At 51.2% G+C, this 15,403-nt stretch overlaps 1 protein-coding gene across 1 annotated transcript in view; it reads right to left on the bottom strand.

Annotated features, from left to right (window-relative positions):
• Positions 1-15,403, bottom strand: part of PLCG2 (phospholipase C gamma 2) — a 126,054-nt gene that overhangs the window by 29,720 nt on the left and 80,931 nt on the right. The window contains exons 15-22 of the mRNA XM_036909355.2: positions 13,491-13,595; positions 12,337-12,426; positions 11,578-11,753; positions 10,081-10,281; positions 9,304-9,423; positions 6,069-6,249; positions 4,495-4,566; positions 976-1,085 (exon numbers count right to left, since the gene is read on the bottom strand). Of these exons, the coding sequence (XP_036765250.2) occupies positions 976-1,085; positions 4,495-4,566; positions 6,069-6,249; positions 9,304-9,423; positions 10,081-10,281; positions 11,578-11,753; positions 12,337-12,426; positions 13,491-13,595 (1,055 nt within the window). The remainder of the gene's footprint in view (positions 1-975; positions 1,086-4,494; positions 4,567-6,068; positions 6,250-9,303; positions 9,424-10,080; positions 10,282-11,577; positions 11,754-12,336; positions 12,427-13,490; positions 13,596-15,403) is intronic.

Genomic DNA, 15,403 nt, shown 5'->3' with positions numbered 1-15,403 from the left:
ACGGGTAAGGCTAAGAGAGTGAGATTGGCTTCCAGCCTCACCTGCCGTATGGCCCTGGACACGTTCCTGTATTTGTCTTTGCCTCAGTTTGGTCATCCATTAAATGCAGGTAATGACCGACCTTCCAGGGTCATGTGTGCACTAAACAAGTTATTTCAAATGAAGTGTTTAAACAGTGCTCGACACACAGAGACACTCTGTTCGAGCTGCTGTTCAGATCTCTGAGCAGGTCCAGCTATGTTGTAGAAGGAAGAGAAGCCCAAGTTGTGAGCAGCTTGGCTGTCCACCAGCATTCAGGTTATGACCAAGTTCTTACTGTTTTCACGTAGAAGCCACCCCACAAACCACCTGCCTGGAGGGATGGGCAGCAGATTTCCCTTCCCAGGTGACAAGGAGGAAGAAGTAATTAAACCCTAGCATACCCTGGTATCTCTGGCCTAAAAATGTGCCCTTTTCAGTCCAGGCTGGGGCCACTGCAGAGGGGACAGGACTAAGCAATAGCATAAGAATTTAAATTTAAAGTAATGCATAAGCTTGTGAAACAGAAAAAGCCTGCACTATTCAGCAGCTGTGCAGCCTTGGAGAGCTCATTCACCACAACTGTACAGGGGGGATAATCACAACCAGAGATCCACAGGGCTGTGAGGAGGATCTGCTAAACAGTGTGTGAGAGCAGTTAACACAGTGCTGGGCACACAGTAGGGCCTCAATAAACGGCAGCTGCTGCTATAACTGAAATAATATACATATCATGTGACATGATAAATGGTAAGATAGTCATAATTGTCATCACTATTGTTTATCCGCTTCTCCCAGTAAGGCATGCATTGAGCCACCTTCCCAGAGGAGGTACAAGGGGTCACAGTCTGGAATTGCATACAAAGTGGGTTAGAGTTCAGCCTGCCCCTGAGTCCCACCACCAAGAGGGGACAAATCAAGTTCATCTACTAAGCAGCCCAGCCTCGCCAGCCTTACCAGCCCCCGGGCTCCTTGGAGACGTTGTGGATGAGGGCGCCCCGGCAGAAGCTGAGCTCATCGCTTTGCTTGGCTTTGTAGTCATACAGAGCTTTCACGGTTCTCTGGGGCTTTCGGGGAAAAGCAAGAAGGAGAAGGTCAGGCGGCTGAGGGCAGCCGAGGGAGGCGGCGGCCTTCTCCGGCACAGGCGGTTCTTCTCATCAGAGAGCAGGAGGCTTCAGTCCAAGGTCGCAGTGCCATCTGCTGGCAGAGCGCTGGCACTGCAAAGGCGCCGTGGCCCCAAAGTCAACAGGGAGTGACGGGGCCTGACCCGGTCCAAGGCAAGGGCACCCCGGCGGGACCCAGTATTGCCCAGTTTCCTCAACAAAGAAAGGATATGCCTTTCAGATTAAGCCTCTGAAGTCCCCAGTGCCCATGCTCGACAGCCCTCCCAACTCAGGGTCCACGCCACTTCCTGGCCAGCCCCAGGCCCCACCGGTAATTTCACCTCAGCCACGGGTTCCCTGACTACACCCCTGCAGGACACTGGCATTGTGCCATTGCACCGAGGCGCCCCTCCGTGATGTTCCCCGGGAGGTGGTCTCTACTCTGACAGGAACAGGGCAGACCTCAGCATGGACTTCCTCTTCGGTGAACTTGTTTTAATGCCTGCTGCTTGGCAAGCATAAATCCCTGGCAAAACAAACACCCACAGCAAGTAAATACTAAGGGGACACCTCTTACACTGTTGAACCTGTTTCCATCAGCAGCCGCCCCCCACCCCGGCCAAAGAAATAGGAACGAGCTTTACAAGGAATCCAGGAAAACTGCTCCTCCACGCGCAGGCGGGGGGGTCAGGCACGCGGGCTCAGAGCATTGGCTGTGCCGCTTAACTGGCCATGTAACCCTGGGGCTCTCGGAGCCTGTGCCCCATCTGTGAAATGGGAATTAAAACTTCACTTCACAGGGTGGCTGAGACTATTAAACGTGCATCTCATATAACGAGAAAATGGCGACGGCTGGCATTTCCTAAGTGCTTCCTGTAATCAAAGCACCGTCCCAGGCCTTTTATCTCTGGTCATCTCCTTTAATCCTCACAACAGCCCTAAGAGGTAGGTAGTAATGTTATTACACCCATTTTACAGATAAGGAAACTGAGGTACAGAGAGATGAAGTATCCTTGCCCAAGGTCAACCAGCCAGTCAGTGGCTGGGCTCAGAAATGGAACAATTCATGTGAGTTACTGCCACAGTCGTGATGTCCCACACAAAGCACAGTGGGGTCTAGAAGCGGTGCCATGGGAACCCCCAAATAGAGGCCACCCAGGACTCCTGCCCTCCCCACCTGCAAAGAGCTGGCTCTACCTGTGCATCTTGCTTCAAGGGTGCACACAGGACTAGAGCCGCATCTTTCCTCACGGAACTCCACAGGTCACTGCCGGCCACCAAGGCCACAAGAAAGGTACAGCCAGTGGCAAAGGGAAATGTCATACGACAGCTTCTAGCAGGAGCAAGTCTCCACCCTGACAGATGGCAGGGGAGGTCCTCACGAACAACACTGGACGACCACGTCGGTTTGTGGCACGGCACGGTGACTAAGAGCACATGCCTGGGAGCCAGCCTGCCTGGGTGCAAATCCCAGCTCCACACCCCGCTAGCCATGCGACCTTAGCAGTTATTCAACCTCTGTGCACCTCAGTTTCCTTACCTGTACAATGGGCACAAAAACAGTACCCACTGCACAGGCTGTTGTGAGGACCAACGTGTGGTCAAGCGCTTAGAACAACGCTCAATACGCAGTTATCCATATGTGTTACCTATTATTGATCTGGTTATTCCACTTCCAAGAACTCATCCGAAAGAAAGAATGCAAAAAATGCCCAAAGCCTCCTGCATGAGGAAGCTCATTTCAGTTTTAATAGAAGAGGCAAGGCTAGAGAAAGGGCTCAAATGGCCACTGACGGGGACATCGCTAAGCCGGCACAGCCACCTGGAATATTCTGCAGCATTGAAAACACTCTTTTTTTTTTTTTTAAGTTAAAATTGCAACCCATGTATTTTCACCTAAATTACCTGGCCTACCGGGCTCAACAAGAATGGTTATTAATAAGATTTGCTGTGGAGAGGAAACCTACACATGACCAAGCAGCAAGTGAACAAACTAGAGTAAAAATGGCAGGCGTGTGTGGCAGTGACTATAAAATTCTTCTCCATGTGGGTAAAAACCCAAAGGGGTGGCACATCACGAGAAGACACAGCTACCGCATTTGTATGGCAGGAATAGGCTGGGTACTTTTTTGTGGCCAAAGTGGGTTTTTTGAACCCCTTGGGGTCTGCCTATGCCCCAGCTTTTGGGACTTGCCTTTTTCTATAATCTTGTTTTCCAAATAAACTCTTAAAGCTTAAAGCTCAAAACAAAAAAAAGTGTTTTTAGTTGTCACATAATTTTTCAATCCTAATAATAGTAATCATTTCATGTGGAGGCACTCACGAGAGTCAACAGCTTGCAATCAAATTCAGCATGTAATCGTGTTTTACTTCCCTCACTTCGTCTAGGAAGAATTTCTCTACAACTTGGTTTCTTTACCAGGATTTTTAAATGGGGAGATTTCACATAAAACATCCAGGTTATTGGCTTGTCTTCAGACATCAGAAGGCCCGGCCTGCTCTCTGAAAAGCCTACGACCTACTGCTCATGGGGGGCGGCTGCCCTTGAGATAAGGCATGTGTTCCTCAGTTTCCCAGTCCCCACCATCCCGACATCTGGCTGTCCTGAGGCCAGGCCATTCCCATTACTTCACATCTAGTAAGTTTTTGCCATTAAATTGGGTCCCCTGACGCATTTCACATATAGCTGCACTTGTCCACAACTTCTCAAGACTTCACTTCATGATGAAAGGGATGTGCATTGGCTGAGGATTTTAAGTCAAAAAAAAAAAAAAAGAAATTCGTCTCTAGCTTTTACACAGAGCCCATCAGCAGGGCCTCTTCCTAAGCGAGAAGTAGACACAAATCATGTGCCAGACGGCCCCCCAAATAGAAAACTGGCCATCTTTCTTCTTCCGCAGGTTTAAACCAAATTTGAGATGAAATGAAAAAAAAGGGAAGCCGGGGACTAGGAGCAAATCCATCCCTACCTGCATGAAATTACACAACAGCCCGAGTGGGCACGGGAGATAGCGTTCACGCTGCAAGGAGGTCAGTGAACCAAACAGAATTTATAAACACCACAGGCTCAGTCGGTGAGCAGGAAACATTTGAAAGACTTTTAATTAGAAGCTGTTTGGCCCAAAGGTGGTTCACCTAACCTCAGAATTTTAGCAAGGCACAGTCGAATTGGGATGGAATTCTATTAACCTCTTCCCTGAAACCAGACATCATATTGTCACTCAACATTTCCCCACCACCACCAAAAAATCTAGTTTTGGGGCCAGGATTCCCAAATGTTCCCTTGCCCTGTTATAAGTGGGGGATGGACTGCATGCCAATCCACTGACTGGGTGGCAGTGGGATGGTGTGAACTGGGGGGTCAGTACTGTACCATGGAAGGATTGATTTCGCTGGGATCCACATACATTCTGCTGACGTCATAGAGGGAGTTTATATCTCTTTCCTGGAAAAGAACAAAGAAAAATAAATGGAACCATCCAAGCTCCTGGGACAGCCCTTACACAGAACAAGGGTTCTAGCATCCTTGCCATTTCCTACCCGCTGGTAGGAGAGTTGAAGCCCCGGTTTACATGTGCCACGTGGGTGGAGACAGCTATTAAGAAGCTCCGGAAAACTTGGAAACCTCGTCCCCAAGTGAGAGGCTCCTCTGCTGGCCTGATGTGCCAGGCGTGCTGCTCCTTCGTGACACAAACCCGGAGCTCCAGCGGCATACTGCTTGCAAGAACCCACCCATCATACATCTCTTCCTGCCCCACATTCAATGTCTGTGGCTTGAAATTGGCCACCACGGAAGTATTTACACCATGGAAATCAGCAAATGCCACAGAACAGGGCTTCTTTCCCCGGGGAGAGCTAGTTAGGCATTTGCCAGCACACCCTGGAGATCCATCCTGCCTTCCCTCGCCTCTCCCCCTGTCCATCAGTCACCTCAAGGTGGGTGCCACCCATGCTCCCTTGACTGGAGCTGGCTTCCTTCACATCCCCTGTGGCTGGTTTCCTCCCATCTCAGGACCTGGAGGTTTGGCTCACCTTTGGGCTCTCCTAAGGCAGCCTTCTCCGGCCTCTCTGGCTTCCGTTTAATGCAGCACCCATTGATTACCCCCCGATCCTGCCCTATTTTCTTTGCTGTAGTTTGCACTGCCCAGAAACACCTTATTTATGTGACTGCACCTATGTCATCTGCAGCCCCGTCTAGAACCCCAACGTCCCATGGGCAGACGGTCCCACCATACCCCAGTATCTAGAACAGATTCCAGTACACAGTGAGTGCCCAGTAAAACCCTTTCCAATAAGTTAATGAATCCACCTGGTAGGCAGTGGGATGTGGAAGCAGATCAGGCATCTCCCTGCTCAGAACGCGACCCAACAGCCCAGAATGAATGCCAGCACCTCACGAGGGCCTGGCAAGCCCTGCACCACGCAGCCCCCGGCTCCTCCCCCTCCCCAGTTATTTCTACCCGCCACCCCCCGGCTCACTCAATTCCAGCCGCGCTGCTGCTTCTCCAGGCGCACCTCAGCTCAGCACCTCCGTGCCTGCTCCTCCTCCTCCCCCCGCAGAGCTGCACGGCCCCCTCTACCTCCTCTGCTGTCTGCGCACGTGTTTTCTCAATGAGCTCTCTCCAAGGTGCCCTTCGAGAACAGAAACCCCCTCCCTACCACTCGGAGTCCTCTTTTCCCTCTGCCCGGTCTGTTTTTTCCATAGCCATCTGAGGTGAGCTCCGCATATTTTATTTACCTCCTAAATTTACCATCTGTCTCCCACACTAGACTGTAAGCAGCATGAGGGCAGGGTCTTTGCCCACCATGTTGAGTTTTGTACCCCCAGGATGAACAGCAGTACTGGACATGGGATAAGGGTTCAGTAAAATTGCTGAATGAATCCACAGATGAACTATAACCTCGGACAAGATGCCCCACCAAGCCGTGAGCGAGTCGGCCACCTACCATATTGTAGCGCTCCAGGAGCTCGGGGGTCACGGGGTAGCGCAGCCTCATCTTTCGGTAGAGCGCGTGCTTCTCATAGTAACTGACAAGCTCCACGAGGCTGTCGAAGTAGGCGGAGGTCCCCAGCACAAAGTGCTGGCCGTCCCGGTTGATACGGCAGTGCTTCACCTTGCCCCTGGCCCTGCAGCGGGGAGAACACGTGGGCTTGACGTGCCAAGGTCCCGGGGACCGGACAACTGCTGTGCAAGGACCGCCGGTCAGGAAGAACCTAGTTAGCCATCCCTGGGGGACCACATAAATGACGGGGAATACAGTGATGCGGGTCTTCTCAAAACAGACACCGAGGAAACTGAACCTCAGAAGATACACTGCTGAGCGACTCAACAGTAGTTCCCCTGGCCCGTCCTCTCCGCGCTGACGCAGGGCTTGACTTTGGGAACATGCTAATGTCCAGATCAGGCTTGGCAAACCACAGCCCACAGGCCAAATCCAGCCCACCCTGTTTCTGTAAATAAAGTTTTATTGAAACGTGGCCACATTCATCCGTCTATGTGTTGCCCATGGATGCTTTCATTCTCCAATGACCACACAGCGTGTGAGGCCTAAAATATTTATCCCCTGGTCCTTTACAGAAAGGTGTGCCGGTCTACTCCAGAACTCGGGGGCCTGGTGCCCAAACCCTTAAATCTTATCTTCAGTGGCTCAGCTAGTGCAAAAGTGGAATTTTCTTTTTCCAAAAGGACACAAGTCTTTTATTTCCTGACCCATTTGAAACAAGAGGCAGAAAAAATCCAAAACAGAACAGACTCCTCACTCTTATTACCTTTTATCAGCAAGAATAGACACACTTGCAAAAGTAAGTTTTGGCCCGAACCTTACAGCCAAGAGCATCTTTTTAAAACGGTCTAACAGCATGGCTACTACCAGCAATCTACTCATCTTTTAAAATCTTGTACCATGAGAGAGATTTTTTTATTGTTTAAAAAACATCCTTTTAAATGATTTCTTCAAAAATTCCTTTAAAAAGAAACTCTAGAAGACATCTCCTTCAGTGGCTTATTGGTAGTGGTATTTCATTAAATTGTTAATTTAAAAAAAAAGCAAAAAATACTGATGAGTACAAAAACAAGCTGCATAATGAAACCATAGTATGGTCTCATTTGTATTTTTAAGAAATGGAACAGAACAGCCATACAAAACATGGCACTACGTATTCTCCATAGATACATTCAAATGGATGTTCTTTTTTTAAAAGTCTCGGCGGAGAAACCAGCGAGAAGGCTGCCAGGACAAGGGCTGAGATGACACGGCCCGCAGGGGGCTGTAGCTTTCACTGCCAATCCCCCATTTTTTCAGGAGGAGAATATATTTACATAATTAAAGATTAATTTTTAATCTTGCACAAAGCTCCACAGGGCAGGAAGGCCCTAGGGTGTGGAGGTGCAGAGCCAGGGCAGGTTCTGGTTCCTTCCCCCGGTCACCTCGCAGAGCCTGCTTCCTCCCCACCGTGGTGGGATTGGCGGCGCTGTCTCCTGGCGAGTGGGACTTCCGCCTGTCAGGCAACCCCCGGGTCAGCCTTTAGCAATGTGTCCAGCACCCACAGCGTGCTCAGTAAATGAATGATTAGGAAAATGTAACCAAGGTGAAGCCAAATCAGGCTTCTCTGGGCAAGAGGAGAATCAAAAAGAGAGACAGGAACAGGAACGGGGCAGGAGAAGGAGTTAGTTCGCAGCCTCCCGGAGTGTGCTGCTGCAGGGCAGAAGCGAGTTTCACCTCATAGGCATCTCAATTTGCAGCCAATAAATCCCCCGCACCCTTTTCCTGGTCTGTCTCAGCTATGGAGTTTGGTTTCTGTCACTTGCACCCAACATCATCCTGAGTGACAGAACCATAGTACTGCTCGATCCCCGACACCCAGCTCGGTGGCTGGCCTAGCAGATGCTCAGTGAGGCATGAATTCCCAATTCCCAATTCAGGCAGAGGCTGCACCACTGAGGACTTTGAGGAAGAGCAAATGGCAAAGGCTCAGTGCCCAGACGCCCAGGCATCCCTGTTGGCAGCACGAGGAGCCGCGCTGGCTGGAACAGGCACAGCGGGTCCTGAGAAACAGCAGTGACGCTGACCGCTGTGCCACCAGCCAACAGCAGCTCAGGGACCACGGGGTGGGGGCCACCCAAACACCCAGGGGGCAGTCTGGGGCAGTGACCGAAGGGGACAGCCAGGGCAACAGGACCGGGGCCCCTTCTGTGGAGCTGGCACCCACCGTCACCGGGCGAGAGTGAGGGCCCAGAGCCGCCACGTCCTCCCATTTCTCATAAGCAGCAATCTGAATTTCCAAGTGAAATTTCTCAGTTTGTAACATCATCAGTTAGTAACAGACACAGGCTGAGCAAAACATCCATAGGCCCAATGTGGCAACAAGCCTCTAGCTTGAGCCTCACAGTGATGAGGTCCTAGGCTTTGGAGGTGGACAGACCCACATCTAAGATTCTGACTCAGCCCAGGACTAAGCTGGGGGACTCCAGGTGGGTCACTTAACCTCTCTGAGCCTGCATCTCCTCACTTGTAATAACTGGATCTACCCCTCATGGGCCACAGTGGGCACTCAACCAGACGAAGCCTCAAAGGCAGCTCAGTGTCTGAACGTCAGGAACTCAATACACGGCGGCCAGGGCTCTGTGACCCTCGTCAGGAACACATTGGCGCAGAGGAGAGGGAGGGGCGGTCTGATGGCCTGCGTCTGAACCCCCACGACACCGCACTGGTGGATAAATTAGAGGACCGCCATCCGCAGATGGCTGGTCCACAAGGCCTTCCCACCAGCAGTGTTGGCTGGCAAGCACAAACGGAAGGAAATCGGATCTCTACCACCACCGATCCGGGCTGTCAGGGCTGCCTGGGTTGGAGGCCCAGTTCCACCACTTACCGGCTGCATGTTCCTGCGAGTTACCCAACCTCACTGGACATGGGTCTCCTCCTCTGAGAAACAAGCACGGTGGCCACAGAGTTGTCGGAAGAGGAGTTAGCATGAAATGCATTACTGTCAAGAACACAGACCAGTGCCCGGCACGTGGAAAGCCCGTGGCAGCGTTAGGCTGCTCTTACTATTACTGCTGCCATCACTGTTGCTGACGCCCTCGGGAGAGGACACTGCGGGCTGAACTGCCGCCTGCAGGTCCCCCGTGGCTCTTCACGCCTGAGCTTGCTGAGTCTCCCTGGCGAGCCCAGCGCTTACCTGAAGGTGATGGCGTAGGAGTCGCTACCTTCCCGCTTCCGGATCAGGAAAGCCCCGTCCCGAGGGACCCTCATCAGCATGTCCTCCGCTTCCCCGCGGCTCAGCCCGTCGTAATACCACCTGCAACACAAGCCAGGGAACCGGCCAAGTGAGAGGGCCACCCACAGAGGGCTAACCGCTGGCTCCAAACACACCTGACACGTGGCCCAGAACACGTGCACGTGACACGGTGGGCCTCCCCGCCCAGAAAGGCCTCAGAAGGCAGCGATTGTTTACAAGCCCACCAAGGTACAGGCTTGGGGGAAAACATTCGTGTAGTGGGTCTGCCTGGAGCACAAGAGAATAAATCGCTTTTCTGTACCCACCGCCTGACTCTAAAGGGCCAGCCAGCGCCAGCGAGCGGCACAGTCACCCGCAGAGCATCTCAGAATCAGAGGCAGGCGGCACAGGGACACAGTGTTGGAGAAGTTTTGGTTTGGTTTTTGGTTAAAGATGCAAAGTACAAATTTTAAAAGGCAATCCATGTGAATATGACAAGTAAAAAAAAAAAAGTAAGGTAGATGATTTCCCCCAGAAATGTGTATTTTAGTGGCCTTCTGCCTAAAAATTATTTTTTTCTTCGCTTCCAGAATTGTTCAACCCTTTGCAAGGCATAACTGGCACGAACATTACTGCATAAAAAAACGAAGGGGAAACCCTCACAGTTTCCTTTTGCTTGCTAGCTTTCAGAACAGGAATGAGCTTTGACAAGCAGGAAGATCCAGGAAGATTACGTACGGCTTTGACTCGTGTGGGTTGGGGTTGGGCACGGGGTCGGTGAGCCGGAGCTCGAACTCGGCACAGCGCAGGTGCGTCTCGCGATAGTGCTGGATGAGAGCGTAGATGCTGGTGAACATGAGGTTGTCAGTCAGGTAGTACTTCATGGTCCCGCCCTCCATGGTGGAGCGGATCCGGCAGTGCTGGACCCGGCCAGACCGCCTGCGGGGAAAGGGCCAACATCAGCGCCCGGGCTCGGCCGGCAGGCCCTTCCCGCACCCGGGGCATCAGAGACCAGGTCGGGCCAGACCCGCAGCCAGGGCCCTGAGGGTGGGCACTGCATGTGGCCACACAGGCCGCCTCTGCTCTTAGAGCAGGCCTGGGACTTTAGCATAGGCTGGATTCCAGAACATTCTACCTATTTCCTCCACTCACTTTTACCTACATAACTTCCACTCTGGAGCCAGGCAGCCTGGGTTCAAAATCTGACTCTGCCACTTGAGAGCTGAGTGATGTCGAACAACTGACCTGTCCTCTCTGAGCCTCCATATTATCATCCCTGTGGTCAGTCCTCACAGAGTTGTCCTGAGAATGCAGCAAGATCACACACACACAATGTGCCCGGAATGCTATCTGGCTCATAGTAAGCATCTTATAGGCTTTGACCATCACTATCATTTGTATGTTGCCTTAATTTTTATCCTTTGGAGCTCAACTTAAACATCACTTTCTTCACAACGTCTCCCTTTACCAGCCTTACATTAGATCCCCTCTCGCAGATTTTCATAGTATCTTGCATTTTCCTCATCATACTTATCACAACGACAATTAGGTATGATTTGCATAGTTCCTTTCTCATTGTCCACCTCCCACAACAGACTAATCGCCATCGGAGAGACCTCGTTGGGGTGCTCACTGCTAAATCACTGTGCCTAGCATAGAGCAGGCATCAATAGTTATCTTCTTTTTTTTTTTTTTTTTTTTTTATTGAAGGGTAGTTGACACACAGTATTACATTACATTAGTTTCAGGTGTACAACACAGAATAGTTATCTTCTAATGAATGAAGGCACAGCTGAATGAGTGAATGACTGAATGAGAAAGCTCACAACAGCACCATAAAATCTCTACTTTAGAGGCGAGGAGACGGAGATTCCAGGAGGTTGAGTGAACTTGCACAAGGTCACACCACCCACTCCAGGGCCAGGACTGAGGGTAGGTAAATGAGGTCACATTGATCCTGTGTTTATTTAAAATGTTGATATTTTGTTATCACAAATTTTTTTTGCATTACTTTTGATTTTTTTCACATTGACTATTGCATTGAAATACCCTAACCTTGATTACTGTGTTTTTCAGGCCTCGCCTGCCTCACCCTTGCCCCCCCTCAACCAGCTTGCTAACTGAGTCGAGAGTCGAGTCCAGGCCCACAGAGTCCAGCCTCATCTCACACCACTCCCCACACCCTCCATCCGGCCAGCTGCGAGGGGAAGGCGGCACGGCACCGAGGGTCCTTACCAGAAGGACAGGGTGTAGTCGTTGGGGAAGGTCTTGCTCTCCCGCACCAGGAATGTCCCGTCCTTGGCCCCGGTCTCGGCACAGTATTCCTGCAGCAGCTTCTCTGCACTTACCCTCTTCTCCACCTTCTTGTGGAACCACTTCTCCCCAAAATGCAGCTCTGTGGGGGGGGTGTCCTGGGCCACAAGGAGAGGAGGGGCTTCTGAAAACCTGCACCAGACCCCCAGCACCTGCTCCCTCTACACATGCTGCCTCAGGCCCAGTGAACAGAGGCTGGCCTCCGCTCGTCCCCACCCCAAGACCCCCTGCCTGCCTCCTAACTCCCAACACACCCCTTTTGTGGCAGCCTCCTGAAGTCCTGGGACGTGGAGTGAGGGGTCCCCATACCATCCTCAGCTCGAATGTGCAGAAAGTCTGAAAGCCACACTGCCCTGGGGGCTGCACTTAAGGACCAGGTGAAGGTTTATGAGACCAAGGATGGCCAGCAGCCTGAGGGCAGAGGGCAGGATAGCCCGGAAGCAGGCCAGGGGGCGGGCTTGGCAGAGCAGGGACCACCCCCCCCAGGCGAGCAGCACAGGCCAAGGAGGCTCTCCCAAGCTCAGGAAAGACCCTTGAACCTCATTGGTTAAGCGTCTGGGCCAGCCAGCCAATCAGAGAACAGTGAGGCAGGCCCTGGTACCCAAAGAGGCAGCTCCTGGGGCTGAGGATGCCCCGGGCTGCAGGCCACAGGACCAGAGGGACAGTGAGGTCCCCACCCACCTGGGGCAGCTCCTCGTCCACGTTCTGTTCAATGTCATCGCTGAAGGACAGCTTGGCTTCGGCGACGGCGCAGTAGTGCCGAGTCCACTTCTGGAAAGCGACCCCAGCGTGAGCTCTCCCTCGGAGCCTCTGCCCGTCAACACTGGGGTCCAGGGCCCCCGCCTGGCTTCACCCCAGCATTCACTGGGGACGCGCGTTCCCCCACGCTCAAAGACATTTGCGGTCACTTCACGGACACTGCCCCCTGAGATATTTCTCTGAAAACACCTATTTATTTTGGGTTCATTCGGCATTTTCAGGACTTTCTATACAGTGTCTCTGAGGGTAGATACAACTCAATATCAATTTTCTATTTCATGTTTATTTAATCTGAAGCCTCTTATGAACGGTGGGTTTTTTTTTTTGTATCCTAATGACTGTATTTTTCTATTTTGTCCCCTTTTTAAGACTTTCGGGATTTTCTCAGCCGGTCTGCCTAGAGACCCTTTCTTCAACATTGAATTGTAACCATCAAATTAATGGTTTAGTCATTAACTTAACTATTAATTTAATTTAATGGTTAAAAGTTTTAACCATTTTTCATATTTATTTCATGTAATATAAAAATACATTACAAATACACTCAAATGAATTTGTACCTTAGGTTAAAGGATATGAGAAGTGGCGTCAGTGCTCAAATGCCTTATCTCCCCCAAATAATAAGGTTTCAATGGAACCGCCCCAGATTGGAGGATACCGGGGAGTCAGCACAACTAATGATCGAATCCTAGACTGGATCCTAGGCCAGGATGAGGACGCCGGTGGACCAACTGGTGAAACTGGAATAAGGTCTTTGAACTAGAAGTTTTGTACCATGTTCATCTCCTGGCCACCATAATTATACTCTGGTGACATAGGATGTTAGCATTGGGGAGAGCTGGGTGAAGGTTTATGAGAGCTCTCTGTATCTGTGTGTGTGTGTGTAAATACACAGCATATTCTACTGAATATAAAATTATTTCATACTAAAACATTAATAAAACAAAAGAAAAATCAAGTTTCATTGTAACAATAAATTCACTTGGGTCAACGGGAGCAGGGCAGGAGCATCCCCAGAGCTCCCCAGCAGGCTCGGACACAGGCAAGGCTCTGAGAAGGGCTGCAAGAAGTCCCACCTGGTCGATGGGATCCCACATGTACAGCTCTCCCTGCTGCTTGTGCTCATCTTTCTTGTCCTCCATGTTGACATCCACGTCGCCTCGGGGGCCCAGCTTCTTATGCTGAGGGGAAAACATGCACAGTCTGTCTCCCTGGAGACCCCAGCATGGGACGCAGTGAGCATTCACCAGCCGGCTGGCCTCCATCAGCAGCAGCCCACCCAGGACCTCTGCACGGTGTTCTCGCTGCTGGCTTCTCCCTACCTGCGTTTGGCTCTGGGTCACCTCCTCAGAGAAGCTTTCCCTGACCACCTGATCTGAAAGTAGCCACAGGCCCCTTCCCCTGTCGCTGCCCTGGTAAGTAGCTTTCTCCTGCGCTTAGCCCTGTGGGAATCTATGTGTCCATCTGTTTGTCTTCTGACTTCCCTGCTTGAATATAAGGCCTGGAGGGCAGGGACTTGGCTTGGTTCCCCACAGAATCTCCTGGGCTTGAACAGTGCTCGGCAGAGAGCATGGGCTCGATACCCCTAGGTGAGTCAGTGGCACCCTCTACGTGCCCAGAATTCTCCAGCCCACGGAGCGAAAGGCAGGAGCAGAGCCAGTCCGGCGGGCACGGCCGGGCAGGGTGGCGGAAGGAGGCAGACCTAGGAGGCCTGGGTGCAGACAGCACAGCTGCTGCCCTTGTGGCTCTGCAACCCTGGGCAGGCGACAGCACTTCTCTGAGCCCATTTCTCTGGACGGGCCTCTACCAAAGCCCCCGCACAATGCCTGGTTTTGAGGCTTCTCTCCTGAGGACTCTGTCTCCCCACTAGACACTGTGACCCCATGGATGGTAGGGATTGTTCCCAGTGTGCCCTGGGGTCCGGTCACAGTCTAGGAGCCACACCACATGTTCACACCACCACACCTTTACAATGTAACTCCCCCAACCTGAAGGGCACCCCTCCTTCTCTGTGGGGTCAACACCTGTCTGTTCTTCACAGGAACCTGTGAGTTATCAGTGAAATCCATCCGCCTCCTTCCACTAATGGCTGCCCAGCTAACAGCTCATATTCAGCCTCCCTGGCAGGCGGTGTGGTCATGTGACTGCGTTCTAATGCACAGGAGGACCTGTATATAACATCTCGTTGCTTACCAGAAATCGCTGGCCCTCAACACCCTCACATTTCCTTTACAACCTGGAGCACTTTCCCCACATGATGATGCCCTGGGGCAGAGCCATCACCATTTCCGTGCCATGGACCCACCCTGAAGTCTGGGGAAGACTACAGACCCTTTCCTGAGAATAACGTTTATTATGATAAGAGAAATTAATTTTACTGAAACACAATTATTAAGGTACTAAATTAAAGATATATGCAATATATAATAGGCGTGCCTGTTTATTAACATCTCATAAGATCTAGAGGCAGAGCTAATAACCATCATAATTTCAAAGTAGTGATGAATGCATTATTTTGAGGTATTGGCAACAAACATACATGTGGCATGAAAATGTTCGTGATTTCTGTTGGTGTCAAAGCTCCCAGTGGCTTATTGCCAACATTCATAATGGAAGGAAATGTTAAGTTTTACTTACTGGTTAATAAAAATAAAGAGGCATGTTTTTTTTCCCAAAGTTCACACACTACACCCCTTCCAGTCTCTCTCTGATTCTTCAGGGGTCTGTGGGACCCCAGTTGAAAGCCCCTTCCCTGGGAGACTGTGGAACAAGAGGAGAGGACCCCGGGTCCCTGGATAACCTTTTGGGCCAGAGTTCCATGCTTCTAGAACCCTCTCCTTCCAATGAGGAGGAAATAAACTCTTGGATGCTGCAAGCCACCATCCATTTGGTCTTTTTATGCCTGTAATACAAATACCCTAACAGCACCCCCTGCCTGGCACTCTGGGGTGTGGCTGATCACTCCTCTGTCCCCAGAACACCTGGTACA

This window comes from Manis pentadactyla, chromosome 15, assembly GCF_030020395.1.
Source record: "Manis pentadactyla isolate mManPen7 chromosome 15, mManPen7.hap1, whole genome shotgun sequence".
NCBI classification, from domain to species: Eukaryota; Metazoa; Chordata; class Mammalia; order Pholidota; family Manidae; genus Manis; species Manis pentadactyla.
Note: the sequence above shows the minus strand (reverse complement) of the source record. Positions and strands in the feature narration are given on the sequence as shown.